Source organism: Silurus aristotelis (genome assembly GCF_946808225.1).
Source record: "Silurus aristotelis genome assembly, chromosome: 4".
In the NCBI taxonomy this organism is placed as follows: Eukaryota; Metazoa; Chordata; class Actinopteri; order Siluriformes; family Siluridae; genus Silurus; species Silurus aristotelis.
Genome location: NC_139577.1, coordinates 24,878,545 through 24,892,677, shown reverse-complemented (window position 1 = coordinate 24,892,677; position 14,133 = coordinate 24,878,545). Strand labels below are relative to the sequence as shown.

The window sequence follows — 14,133 nt, the reverse complement described above, 5'->3', positions numbered from 1 at the left end:
TTTTTTTAGTTTTTTTTTCTTTATATGAATAACATTCTTAATTCAGAGCAAGAATTATTTAGAAATAGATAAGAAACATAGAAACGGGCTTTATACGTGTCACATGAACGTTACAGCACAGTGAAATTCGTTCTTTTCATTTACCAGCGATGTTAAGAGCTGGGGTCAGAGCTGGGGTCAGCCATGTTACAACACCTTTGGATTACAGAGTGTTGAGGGCCTTGCTCAAGGGCCATAAGGGTGGCATCTTGGCAATTCTGGGGCTTAATCCTCCAACCTTCTGATCAGTAACCCAGAGCTTTAACCACTAAACTACCACCTTCCACAAATAGGCGCAGTGTTCACTTTTTCTATTTCCCTTTTTAAATTTAACATTTTCCTTTTTTTTATTATTGGAACAAACAACAAAGAGATAATATAAACAATATTATAACAGTGTAGGTAAAATGGTCTAAAACAGACAGCATACCCAACAGCCATCTAATATTAAATGATAATATTGGAGATTACTGACTCCTATTATATATGCAGAATGATGTGGAAAACTAAATGCATTCATCAACATCCACTGCCATTGAGTGTGCTGTATCTTTATGTGACACATATACTGTATTCATGTCTTTGAATTCTATCAAATTTTCAGCAGGAATTTTTATTTTTTTAAATGCTGAAACATTTTGTTATTTTATTTACTTCAGTCTTCTTTTTTGCATTCAATAAGTAATTCAGTACTAAGTTTGGTTCGTGTCAACAGGATTAGTTGGTAAATAAAATGTTTTTTCTTTTGGATACTAAATTCTGCTTAACCTCCTGGTGCCAAGATGCTCCATGATTTTGGTTTTGAGATATTTGGTTGAATCACAGGCAGCTGTGATTTTTCTACATGCTATATTTTAGAAATTAACCTGAATTTTACAACCAATACAAACCAAAGTCCAGCTGCAGAGGTATCCACACAAGGCCACAGAATATATTTGGCTTGATGATGGTGGCCTCCGGTTTCTCTTTGGTTTCTACCAATCTCCCCAAAACATGTCAGTAAGTGAATTAGCATGTAAACTTGTGTGCATGATGCCCTGCAATGGAATGGTTTCCTATCGCGGATCTTGGGTGCACTTCCACCTTGCATGGGCACATGAGCATTATAACAAGACCAGGGAGCAATGGAAGACTGTTATTTTGTCTAATTAATCACATTTTCCTATACATCATTTACTTGTGCATTTATCATTTACCTGGAGAAGAGATGGCACCAATATATACTAGGAGGCATAAGCTCTGGACAATGTTCTTTTGGGAAACTTTGGGTCCTGGCCTTTATGTGTTTGAAGACCAAGCACAACCCTTCATGGCAGCTTTTTTAAAAGGTCACGGCCACTATCAGCAGAACAATACTCCCTGCCACACTGCAAACATTGTTGGTCTGAGGGACAGTGTGAAGAGTTCAAGGTGTTGACTTGGCCTTCATATACACCACATCTCATATTGTATCTAAAGGCTGTGATGCACAAACAAGTCTGAGCTATTATCCATCTCACAACTCACAGTCCTTGAGGGATCTGCTGCTAAAGTTTTGGTGGAAGATACCACAGCAATCCAGAGTTCTTGTGGAGTCCATGCCTCAATTAGTCAGAATTATATTACTGGCCACAATATTAGGCAGGTATAAATGTTTTGGCCATATTATGTATTTGCTAAAAAAAAAGGACCAAATTGTACATTTGATGGCCACAGTTACAATAACCAGCAATTGTGTGATAATCTCGTTATTATTACATTTTTACCTGATATAGTTAAACATGATATAGATACAACATGACAAGAGCAACATGTTTTTCTGAGTCTGAAATTATTTCACTCAGTTGGTAGATGCAAATTTCTCACTGAAACATTCATCACTAGGTTTAAGCGCTGCTGTCTGTTTTTCTCCGTAATTGTGGCAAATTGTTGATCAAAAATTGCCCAACAATTTAGGCTGATGAGCCACTCCACGCCTGTGGTGCTTAAAAAATATGATCTCTGTGTAAAAGCTGTACATGTCAAATCTTTACACGAGGCATTGCTGTGAGCACTATAACATGCAATTATTGATGATTATGCTGAAATGATTGACAGTAAGTGTTATCGAAGCTCTCCATGACTACACTATTCAAAGTCTACCCACACATCTTTATACACAAGAATAACATGATTGTATGCATAGAAACACGCCTGGGAATAATTTATGCCAAAAACATCAATACAGTGTCTCATAAAAGTGAGCACACCCCTCACATTTCAGCAACCATTTTAGTTCTGAAGGGAACTATCTTCTGAAGGGAAAATACTATACAAATAAAAGCTATTATTGTCTAAATGTCTGGGAACAAAAGTAAGTACACTCTGAATGAACATGTCAAAACAGTGTCAGTGTCAATATTTTGTGTGAGCAAGTCAAGTCAAGAGGCTTTTATTGTCCAACGTTCCTCCAGATGTTGTCTCATTTTTACTGTCACAAATTTGTGAGACACACCATTGTTATCTAGCACTGTCTTAATCCTCCTGGGCATGAAATTCGCCAGAGCTGTACAGCTTGTTGCTGGGATCCTCTTCTATTCCTCCATACTGACATTACGGAGCTGCTGAATGTTAAATACATGGAGCTTCTCCACCTTCCACTTGAGGATGCCCCACAGGTGCTTAATAAGGGTAAGGTCTGGAGACATACTAGGCCACTCAATCACCTTCAGCAAGGCAGTTGTCATCTTGGCAGGGTAATTGCGGTCGTTATAATGTTGGAAAACCAGTTTCTAACGGGAGGGCATAATGTTCTTCTTCAGAATGTCACATTACATGTTGGAATCCATGTTTCCCTCAATTAACTGTAACTCCCTAGTACCAGCTTCTGCAACATCTAAAGCAAGACAGCACTCATGCTTCTGTTTTTTGAAGTTCTGCACCTGACGCACAGCATGAGGACTTAATTTCTTTGATGGACCCTTGAGCGGCCTGTTCCTAGATGAACCCGTCTTGGAAAACCTCTGTATGACCCTGTCCACTGTACTGTAACTCTGTTTCAGGGTGTTACAGATCTTCTTTATCAATCATCTTTGTGGATAACAACAATTCTAATTCCAAACCTTAGAGTATCAGCCAGTCGCACGAACATTTCCATTTTGCAGCAGGCGGCAACGGAACGTCTGCCATCTTGTTTGTGTATAAATAGACGCCGACTGCATGCGTTTGCTGCCAGATTGTCTAGTTTGACTCCGCGCTTCGTTGAGACCTTCTAGCCTTCTATATCCCCTTGTGGAAAGTTTAGTTTTGGTTTAGGATCTCCCGGTTTCTCTGACTTTTTGCCTGCCCTTATTTTTGGATTGAATTTTTCTCTTTACTCTGTTCTCTGGCTCTTGATCTCGGACTGTTTTCGGACTTGCTTTCCTTTTCCGGATTCGCCCCCAGCTTCGCGCTCCCAGCGCCCTGAACGTTTGGCATTAAACCTGAGTGTTCAAAACTCAGCCCGCACCCTGTGTTTTGCTACCTGAGCGCCACACCTTTTTCCCCCAGCTCGCTTCTCGGGAGAACCCGGACTTTGTCGGCCCTTCCTGGCGCAGTGTAGCCGGATTTTCAGTCTCTTTTTTTACTGAGCAGGCTGTCATCTCCTTGCTCTCTGGACAGGCCTTGCGGTTGTCTACTGTCAAGTGGGAGAAGCAGTCCTTGCATTGCTCTACCTTAACTACCTTCTCTGAGGAACTCCGCACTGATGCAACTGACAGTGGGTGGGATCGCACCGCTCTATATGACACCTTCTTTCGGGGACTCTCAGCCCAAGTGAAGGATGAGCTGGCTGCCCGTGAGTTCCCACCTGATCTGGATGCCTTGATTGCCCTGGAGGAGCATAGGGTGACGTATAAGAGTGGAGGAAGATGCACACAGGTGGACTATATTCTATGCAGGAGACGCAATATGAATAACATTAAAGACTGTAAGGTGTTGACAGGGGCCAGTGTAGCTAGCATCGGATGGTGGTCTGTCGGATGGTTTTGGAGGTAAAGAAGAAGAGATGGAGAGTGAGGACTGGAAGAAGAATAAGATGGTGGAAACTGAAGGCGAAAGACTTTAGTGTGAGATATAGGCAAGAGGTCAGAGAGGGGGAAAGTGTGTTGAGAAGGTGGAGAGTGTATTTTGAGCCTTTTCCTGTTTGCAGTGGTGATGGACAGGTTGATGGAGGAGGACAGACAAGAGTCTCCGTGGACTATGATGTTTGCGGATGATATTGTGATTTGTGGTGAAAGTAGGGAGCAGGTTGAGAAGAGACTGGAGAGCTGAAGGTATGTGCTGAAAGGAAGGGGAATGAAAGTCAATAGGAGTAAGATAGAGTGAATGTGTGTGAATGAGAGGGAGGGCAGTGGAGTGGTGCAGTTGCAGGGAGAATAGGTGGTGAAGGTGGAGAAGTTCAGGTTCCTGGGGTCAACAGTGCAAAGTAATGGAGAGTGTGTTAGAGAAGTAAAGAAAAGAGTGCAGGCAGAGTGGAGTGGGTGGAGAAGAGTGGTTGGTTCGAAAGAGGCAAATGTGGAGGACAGAGTAGTATGAAGACGGATGATCTGCAACCCCTAATAGGAGCACCCGAAAGTAGATAATGATAAAACGTCTTTTTATATATCGATGATAAAAAAAATCATTTTGACTTCTTTTTGACTTCTTTGACTTTTGAGAAAAACTGCTGTGACATCTTTAGCATCTTAACAGAATAAAGATTTTTGCTAGCTTTATGCCTTATTTAGTGTATTGCATTATTATTCACCCTCCTTCAACATTTTCACTACTTATAGCCTGAAAGGTAAAAAAAAAAAAAAAAAAACAAGCACGTTGGCAAAAGAGGAATTTAACCTACCTTGTTTATTGCAGGAGTTTCACACTCAGACATTGAGGAGAGCATCACCTGCTGGGAATGAAGGAACACTGCATGCTTCAGCTGCACACTGCTTAATGTAAATAAGGATTAAGCTATAGGGGCAGCATACAAATACACTCACTGGTCACTTTATTAGGAGAAACTATTATGAAATGTCTAATATAATCTATTTGTAAAAGAAATAAAGCTGTAAATGTAAGCTTTTCCCACACTAGAATATCAAGCACCATTTTTTTTTCTTATTAGCATCAGTTATATTGCATGTGGAATCTAACGTCCCACAGGATCATATGCCAGTATAAACTAATAAAAATACAGTACATGAGATGCTTACACAGATTACATTAACTCTTGGGGTATAAAAGAAATAAATCATTTTGGAAGCACTGTGCCTGGCAAATGGTCAACTTTAGAGTTATGACAGTTTCTTTCATTTGCATTTATCTCACAGAATCACTTCATTTATTATGCCTGGTGATGTCATGTTGTATTTCTTGTAATCAATATCTGAATGATAAGTAAAAAAATATGATCACGATACAAAATACAGCCAAACATCTGTGTACATCTGACCTTCACATTTGCAAGTGTTTGTTGAACAACTTTTTCTGATAATAATAACCTCCACTCTTCTGGGAAGGCTTTCCTCTAAATAGTATGGTCATTTACCCACAAGAGCTTTAATGAGGTTAGGTACTGATGTCAGGTGAGAAGGTCTGGTGATGTTCACTTCACCTCAATTTCTTCTACTCCAACTATAGCAAAGCATGTCTATATAAACCATGGTCATTCTAAATCATGTTTGGGTCTACGTAGATGCACATAACCCTTTGGCCATATATTGTAGATTTAATGGTATCCCTGTTTATGTGTAGAATTACGTTTTAATTGAAATTCTATGCACAGTGACAGTATAACTGTACTTTTCCTCAGGGTAGAAGTGGAACAATTTTGTATTACCCCTGCGTAATATCACGTTTAGGTACATCACTGGATGTGGTTACAATTTTTGATACAGGAACAAATTAAATATTGTAATAGACCATTCTAGAGCACCTTCAACAATACGTAATACATTTTATTTCAAAACCCTTGCTTAAATGTATGCTAGCAGTCTTGCAGTACATTACATGCATGAGCCCTCGCAATATATTCTAAAAACATCTCCGCTTGTGTAGCAAAACATGACTAATAAAACTGTATTATTAATAAATGTATTTCGGCTTCTCCCATTAGGGGTCGCCACAGCGGATCATCCGCATGTTTTGATTTGGCACGTTTTTACGCTGGATGCCCTTCCTAATGCAACCCTCCCTATTTCGGACCGTCACTAAGAGTGGCTGGGGTCGGTTCCCTGACCGGGGATCGAACCCGGGCCGCAGTGGTAAAAGCGCCACATCCATGACTAATATTTCTCCATAATTATTTTCTTATTATCAAAATTAAACAAATAAATCAAGTGCAATACCACTTTTACTAATTCAAATATGTACCAAATAATACTTTATTTTCTTTATAAAAAAAATGTGCAATAACTTTATTCTTTTTTTTATTTATTTTGCTTCCTTTCCTTTTTACTTTAGAAAATGTGGAAGCTTCTGTCACCAAAACAAATTCCTTGCAAGTGCAAACATACTTGGCAATAAAACTCATTCCGTTTCTGATCATTCTCCTTCGAATCCATTGCTTTAAGCACTATTTATACTGATTATTTCTGACTGGCTCAAAAACTCATAACTTTGCAGAGTGTAGGAGTAATTAAAAGATAAGCAGATACAGAATTAATCACACATTTTGTGCAGGAGCTTTAGGCCTCTCTGGCTCTTTAAAAAAAAAAATTCTGAGGGTCAATGGCTTGATAAGTGAAATGTATTTCTGACTGGACTGGAATTTTATATACAGTATTATGTATTGAAATAAAATTAATTTATTCATGTTCAGGCTTGGGTGTAGAATATTTTTTATGAATCGACATAACACTTATCATTCTAAAGTATTAACATGCTGAAGAATTGTATTTTGGAGTGAATATCAACAGCTTTTGACTCTCAAATGCAAAAAAAAAAAAAAAAAAAAGGAGTAACAGGAAATTTAAACGAAACCTCGAACCGACACTAACTGGATTTTATTACCTTTCTGTCAAATTGATGAACTTTACAAGCCAAATTCTATTAAAGGAAGAAACACGCAGGAGGCATTTCATTTTCGCTCCGGACTTGAGCACAATAATTGCTTTATTGCAAAAATACCAGTTCCATTTTCTACCACAGCATTTACAAACAAGGCATCAAACTAGAATTATTTCCATGTTCAAGACTAGGAATATCTGTATATACATGTTTATGTACATTGTTCACTTTTTTTTTGCTGTCTGTTTCACTTTCCATAAAAAAATAAGAAGAAAAGGAAGGGACAGCTGACTACCGCATACAGTACTGTATCCAATAGATCTGGCAAAAACTCAACTTCATGTTATACTTCATGGACAAAAAAATAGCCAGAGATGCAATGCAAAAATACTCACCTCCACACAACAAAATTAGATTTTTTTTATGTATCTGAGGAAAACTAGAGCATTTTTACAATTCAATCAGAGTCATAATGTTCTCCAACGATTACTAAACATGTAAATGCATTTAAGGTTGTCATTTTAAAAACGACACATTTAACGAGTAAACACTCCTGCATTCAGGGACTTTTCTCGTACTGTACACCTTTTTTTCACATTTTTACCTTCATGAAGATACTGCATAAAAACACATTTCTATAAACAAGTGTTTCTCAAAGTTATGTATGTGAAACATAGCAAGGCTTTTGCTGTTGTTGCTGCTGTGGTGCAAATCACAAATTATACACAACAATTATACTTATTATTGAGTATTTTAACTTATACTTATTATTAAATATTATCCAAACCATCAGTAGACCCAAGTAAGACGTTACTGAATTCAGTCACGTCTCCTGGTTGCAAAACCATAGTGGGAGAATGCAGTGATTTTTCAGAGCAAGCGTGAATTAGTTTGATAAATGTTAAGTTGTGCTGTTGGGCCGACAGAAGACTGGTGCGGTTACAGGGATTTGGCCATGGAGGAGCTCCATGTTTGCAGTCCCCGACTTGATTACGATTCATCAGATCAGTAAAACTTACTTGCTAAATATGAATGGTTATCAGACTCCACAACGGTACCACAACATCCTTAATCTCAATCAAGCTGGACACAAGAGACATGCAATCTACATAATATTCGCTCTAGTATAAACACTTGGAATTTATGACATACATTATCGTATAAACAGTATCTGCAGCCTTTATAGCCTCATCCTGAACATGCGACCTTTTAAATACCACTTTCTGACTTGATCCAATAATAGTAAGTGAATACATTTTTAAAAGGATGTAAATCCGATCCCCAAATAAAATCAATTTTTTATTTAGATTCTATTCGGAAATGGATACAGAATCAACTCGGGTCTTTTTGCAGCCAGGGTACGCATCTTTCTTTCTTTTAAAAAACACCACAGTGGTTCTAAAAGCCAAATAAAAATTTGGCCTAAACATAATGTCAGCAGGTGGAATGTGCAGTACTAAAAAGCTCTAAGGCTCCAAAAATGGTCAGAATGTTGTTGTACGTAATTACTAACGAACCTGATATTTGACTTGTTATTACGATCATAATATAAATATATACTGTGCGGATGTGCGGAATTTATATTACAGCTGAAAGGGTTCTCCGTCTGTGCAAAGAACCACTGCAAATCTATATAAAGGCAGGCTTTGGTGCCAAAACCAACAATAGTCCCAGACTGATAAAAGTTTGTGTCTCTCTGCTCTCATGTCCGACTGACTGTGAGGACACAAACTGAACAAGCCAAGTCCCAGGTTCATTTCCACATACTTAGAAGTGTATAATTACACTTGTAGAGGTCAGTACTTCATGAAAATACCAATATATACATAATTATATGTATTCAGTATCAGTACAGCATAGAAAACTATATATGACTAAAATTTAAGATATAGATCTCTAGATTACACAGTTAAACATATAAACATTGAAATGTCCCATAATTATGGAAAATATACATTACAACAAAGCTACACTTTCTAACTTAACACTTGTGAAGTGCACTAAAACCAGTGTTTAACATAGTTAAGCAAAAAGAATCACAAAAACTCAGACTAGTATTCAGCGTTAAGCTATAAGAACGCGGGCCATTTTGCGACATTGCATATACATTGTGTAACAACTGGAACGGCACTGTTTTTTAAGCTAAACTTCGAAAGCGTTCATTATGTGTTTACAGCTCACTAAATCAAGCACAACATAACATGCCTGACGAGTGCAACGTGTTCCCATATGGGATAAGATGAAATACTGAGTTGGATGGGAGGATATTTGTGTGGTGGCCTGAGAACACTTCACATCAGGACATTTCTATTCTATAGAATTATGTAGGTGTATGCATATGTAACAACAACAAGGAAAGTTAGCGGGATATTTACAGCTGGTTACAGTCAAAAATGAAAAGAAAATTGCATTTAAAGTGTAAAGTGAAGTGCAGGAGCATCAATGATATTTTAAACCGAATTGATTAGGCTTATGCCTGTTTTACTCGAACACGTGGTTTTTCAATATCTTGAGCAAACCTTGCTGTTTACTGTGTGAGGAAATCATAGTAAGGTTTAAGACTTTTTAAGGTATACAGTATAGGCTATTTTGCATGGTATACACTATATGGACAAAAGTATTGGGACACCTGACTTTTTTATGTTTCTTCCCCAAACCACAAAGTTGGAGACACACATTATATAGGATTATTTTTCCCTCGGAGATCTAAAACTGTTCCAGCATGACAATGCACCTGTGATTAAAGTCATGAAGAACATTTACCTGGGTTGGAGTGAAAGATCTTGAGTGGCCTGTGATAGATCTCTGACCTGAACTCTACTAAACACCTTTGGAATGAGTTGGAATGCTGACTGCACCCCCAGGCCTCTACATCAGTACTAAAGCCCTTGTAGCTGAATAAGCACAAATCTCCTCAACTACACTCAAAATTTAAAGGAACATCTTGGCAGACTAAATGTGGATTGAGATGCTCAGAAACACATATCAATCTTATGGTCAGGTGTCCATTAACGTTTGTGCATATGGTGCATTTCCATCACTACTGGCTGCCAGAATATAGCCACAGTCACTGATCCTATGTGTGTTCCCAGACTACCACACAGTAAAGCTACGCTCACACATGCACTGACTCTCTGCATTCAGAGAGCATTCATGTTTATGAGACTTGCAGTGACTGGAGACTCACGTGTGTGAACGTAACATTAGCATAATGTAAAGCTTCACTGCACCAAGCCAAAACTGTGCATCCAATAAAAATGGAGCTGAACCAATAGGGCATCTATGTATCAGTAAGGTCTAATAACGTGCATTCATAATCATATCTCCATTTTATATATGCATACACTTTACTTAATTCTCCTAAATATGTTTAAAGATGGCGTTTGTGACTTTAAAGTTCTCCTGTTTTAATGTCTCCCAACTTATAAAATCAAAAGGAAGGTACCCTTTAAGAACAAAGCAAAAACAATTATTCATGAAACTGCAGTGTGATGAATTGGGCTAGTTTCTCTGCCTCCGAGATCTGTCCTTATATTCCCGCTGCACTTGGAACAGGGCATCTTAGCTCTATCCATTTTCCTCTAAAGGCCCCTCGAAAGGCATATGTAATCTCAATAAAAGGGGTCGATGTTTTCATCTGGGGTTTGGGGGAAACAGACAAGTCCTATCAGGCAGCAGAGAAACAATTCTCCTTCTTGAAGCTGTTTAAGCCATGCGGTTGCATAAATGTACTTTTTAAATCTAAATGATTGAATAATAAATCCCTAAATACTGACAATCTTTAGCATCATATAGATGCATCTTAAGATGCTGCTATGGGTGAATTGGCCTGCAATAAAAACAAACCCGCAAGACGCAGTGTAAAATTTTAAAGACAGAAACAGATATGTTTAATAAATCCTAACCCTTCATCAGCGTTAATGCTGTGCAAAAAATAAATAAAAATGTTATTCTGAACTGCTGCACAGCCTTTTTGTGATTAACACTGATGTTTCAGATTTATTTAAAATGTCCTTCTAATGCCTTTCCCTATAAAACCCTTTTTACACTAAAATTGACATTCCAATAGTGCTTTTCAGTGAGCCACTTGGCATGTCCTAAAACTAGAGCAGAAAACAAATGAATAATGTTCTCTCTCATCACTTCTCAACATAGTGCAACATTTCAACTCCAATGCTTTTAACTTATTTACATTTTACAACCATTTATAAACCTTGACTTTTAATTTACTTCAATCTGGTTATTCTAATATGCAAGCTGATATTCAGAAAGGTATCATATACTGAGGAACTGTCAGTTCCAGACCTATTGTTTCAGTTATTCAAAAATAGTAAGCTCTGTCTCAGTCTTGTCTTGAATTTGTGCTTCATGTCCTCATTTAAAAACAAAAACAAAAAAACACTCTAAACAAAACACTGTAGTTAGATACCAATTACATTGGCAGGTCATTCGAGAAAAAGTCCTTCCTGTTGTGTTAAGTCAACAAATCACAACTAAGAATCCTAAATCCAGAGTCGAAAACAGTCTTCAGCCGGCATGACATGCACAGTGCAGATGTGAAGCAACACACCTTCAGTTAGAGGCCATTCTTCATCAAAATAAAAAAAAAAAAATAGAAATTAAATAAAAAAATTAGGACTCCAGCATTCGGGCAGGTTGAAGAAGTAAAAGTGAAAGAAGGGGGCTGGTGTAAAACTCCACATTCATCCTCAACTCTCCCTCACTCATCCTCATGACGATGTATGTACAGGACATTATGTGCCTGAAAGAGTCATTTCCATGGAGTGATGCAACAATTTGATTAGTTGGCCTGCCTGTAGCGATTTCGGTAGGCAATGCAGGCCTGGCAGTAGGCACCAGTGGGCACAGCTGGAGCCTGCTGGCACATTGAACATAGCTGTATATGGGAACCACGCCGAGGTCTGACTGCTTGGCCATCCGGGTGCCCTGTTCTGTAAGGGGCAGTCCTCCAGTCTCCCTCTGGTGGCATATCCATACGAGTGGGCTGAGCAGTGGGCATAGACAGTGGCTGTCTGGGTAAGCTGTTATGTTGAGGATGGTGTTGAGAAACGTCCACAGGCCTGTTAGATGCCAATCGCCCTGAGTGAGCCAGGGTGGCATAGCGGGGATCTATGTAGTTCCAGGCCTCAGGGCGAGAAGCTAGTCCAACTATGGCCTGAGGCATGGATGACACAGAAGGACTTGTTTTCCGGGGTGCCCGAGGAAGAGTGCCATAGTTCATCGCCACATTATTGGAGCTGCTGTGGGCAAGTGCTTCACCCCGGTCAAGCACAGCCAGAAACCTGTTGACCTTTTGGGGATCTCCAGCAAACACTATCAGGTAAGAACAAACATTTTTGATCATTTTTGTAGATCGTTTTCTAAAAACAGAACAGTAATTCAAGTCAAAGTACTTGTCAGTATTCTGATTAGCTGTTCAGTAAATAAGAACAGGAAAAGGAAAACCACATTAAACAAAGCAGGCAAATGACGCTCTAAATAGCTTATCTTTTGATTCACAGAGATCATTAGGAGATCATTATAAAGTAATTAGGGCTGGAAATTAAACTTGGGGTGTTTCTGCATTAACAAGTAAGTGACATCTACAAGATGAGGATAGACATGAACAGTTGTGGGAAGTGAAAACTGCCTGTAGTATAAAGTGTGTGATGTAATAAGGCACAGGAGTCACATGGTTACCTGGAGGTCCTCGAGTGGGCCGCTGCAACTGAGGTGGAGGAGGGCGTGGCTGCTGAGATGGGTGCAGGTACTGGTGTTTAGGGTGGTGGGTGAAAACTGAAGGATTGTGGGGAGCAGGTGCGGCATGAGGGGAGGTGCTGGAGTGGTGTGGAATCATTCGAGGGTCCACATGCTTAGCAATTCCCGAAGCCTTAAAATAGATAAAAAAATGAGAAAGGGATCAGAGAAGTAGAAGGAGAGAATGTTGACAAGAGAGTAAATGAGAAGATTAACTAAATAATATATAAAATTTACATTTGAATACAAGTCAAGCCTGAATTCAAACTTCAGGAAGCATCAGGGTGAACACTGAATACATATGGCAAATATCATATGCACCATGAGGTTGCGGCTGGCCATTTGGTAAATCTTCATATATCTTCATACATATATATATATATCTCTCGCTGATAGCACAATAAACTCACAATGCTGCGGGAAGAAACAAGGTTTTCGGCTCGTCCTCTGATGACTGTGCCACTCAGACTGCGAGCGATGCGACGCATATTCTCAGCGCTGTACATCTGATCTTCACTCACTGGTTCGTCACACACCGTAGGTATAGCCGGCTTGGGGGGGCAAGCAGTTTTTACACCCTAGTTAGCAGCAATATGCATCATCACCCCTTTCAGTGCGAATTAACCTCAAGCACACATACAGCTGTGCATGAATTAATGCATGTTCACTGACACACACATCACTCACTCACTCATCACTCACTCATCACTCACTCATCACTCACTCATCACTCACTCATCACTCACTCATCACTCACTCATCACTCACTCATCACTCACTCATCACTCACTCATCACTCACTCATCACTCACTCTGTGTGCAGGAGTGCTGATGTATTCTGGTGTCCTGTAGGCACTCCTCTCGATCTCAGCAGTGGGTGTTTTGGAGCGGCCGAGCGAGCCTGAGTGTCCAGAGGCGAGTCTGCGTGCTGAAGCAGGACCTACAGACAGAAGATCAAACTCTGGATAAGCTTTAAAGTAATGTATAATTTATACCAATGTCAATACATGTTCTCTTGCTATATAATGTAGAATGCAACATGAAACGGATGTACAAAAAAGTTGTAATCCTGTATTTGAATAGTGCTTGTAATTAATTAAAGAAGGAACATGATGTAATGAGGTGGTGTGAGTTACTGTTACTACCCTGACATTGTTTTCCGAGTACAGCATGTTTTAATTACAGCAAGCGTTTAATTTCTCTTACACTGCAGAGTCTTGCCATCAATGATGAAAGTTAGAACAGCTATAAACAGTTCACTTGGAGCCACTACGATCAAGTGAAACGTCCTCTGTCCTGATAAACTTTACAGCCTTACCTCCAAATGTTACAAACAGCAGTCACTGGAGACTC

The 14,133-nt window shown here is 39.2% G+C and overlaps 1 protein-coding gene and 1 long non-coding RNA gene across 7 annotated transcripts in view; one reads left to right on the top strand and one right to left on the bottom strand.

Moving 5' to 3' along the window:
* LOC310724443 overlaps window positions 1–14,133 on the top strand; it is a 430,012-nt gene that overhangs the window by 137,009 nt on the left and 278,870 nt on the right. The window lies entirely within an intron of this gene.
* The window catches only part of usp54a (ubiquitin specific peptidase 54a), a 59,566-nt gene continuing 55,629 nt past the window's right edge, over window positions 10,197–14,133 (bottom strand). For 5 of the 6 annotated variants that reach the window (XM_083538290.1, XM_083538288.1, XM_083538293.1 and 2 more), the window contains 4 exons: window positions 13,593–13,720; window positions 13,191–13,358; window positions 12,724–12,913; window positions 10,197–12,357 (listed from right to left, as the gene is read on the bottom strand). In XM_083538290.1, coding sequence (XP_083394416.1) covers window positions 11,825–12,357; window positions 12,724–12,913; window positions 13,191–13,358; window positions 13,593–13,720 — 1,019 coding nt within the window. In that variant the 3' untranslated portion in view covers window positions 10,197–11,824. The remainder of the gene's footprint in view (window positions 12,358–12,723; window positions 12,914–13,190; window positions 13,359–13,592; window positions 13,721–14,133) is intronic. The other variant, XM_083538292.1, reaches the window with a different exon arrangement.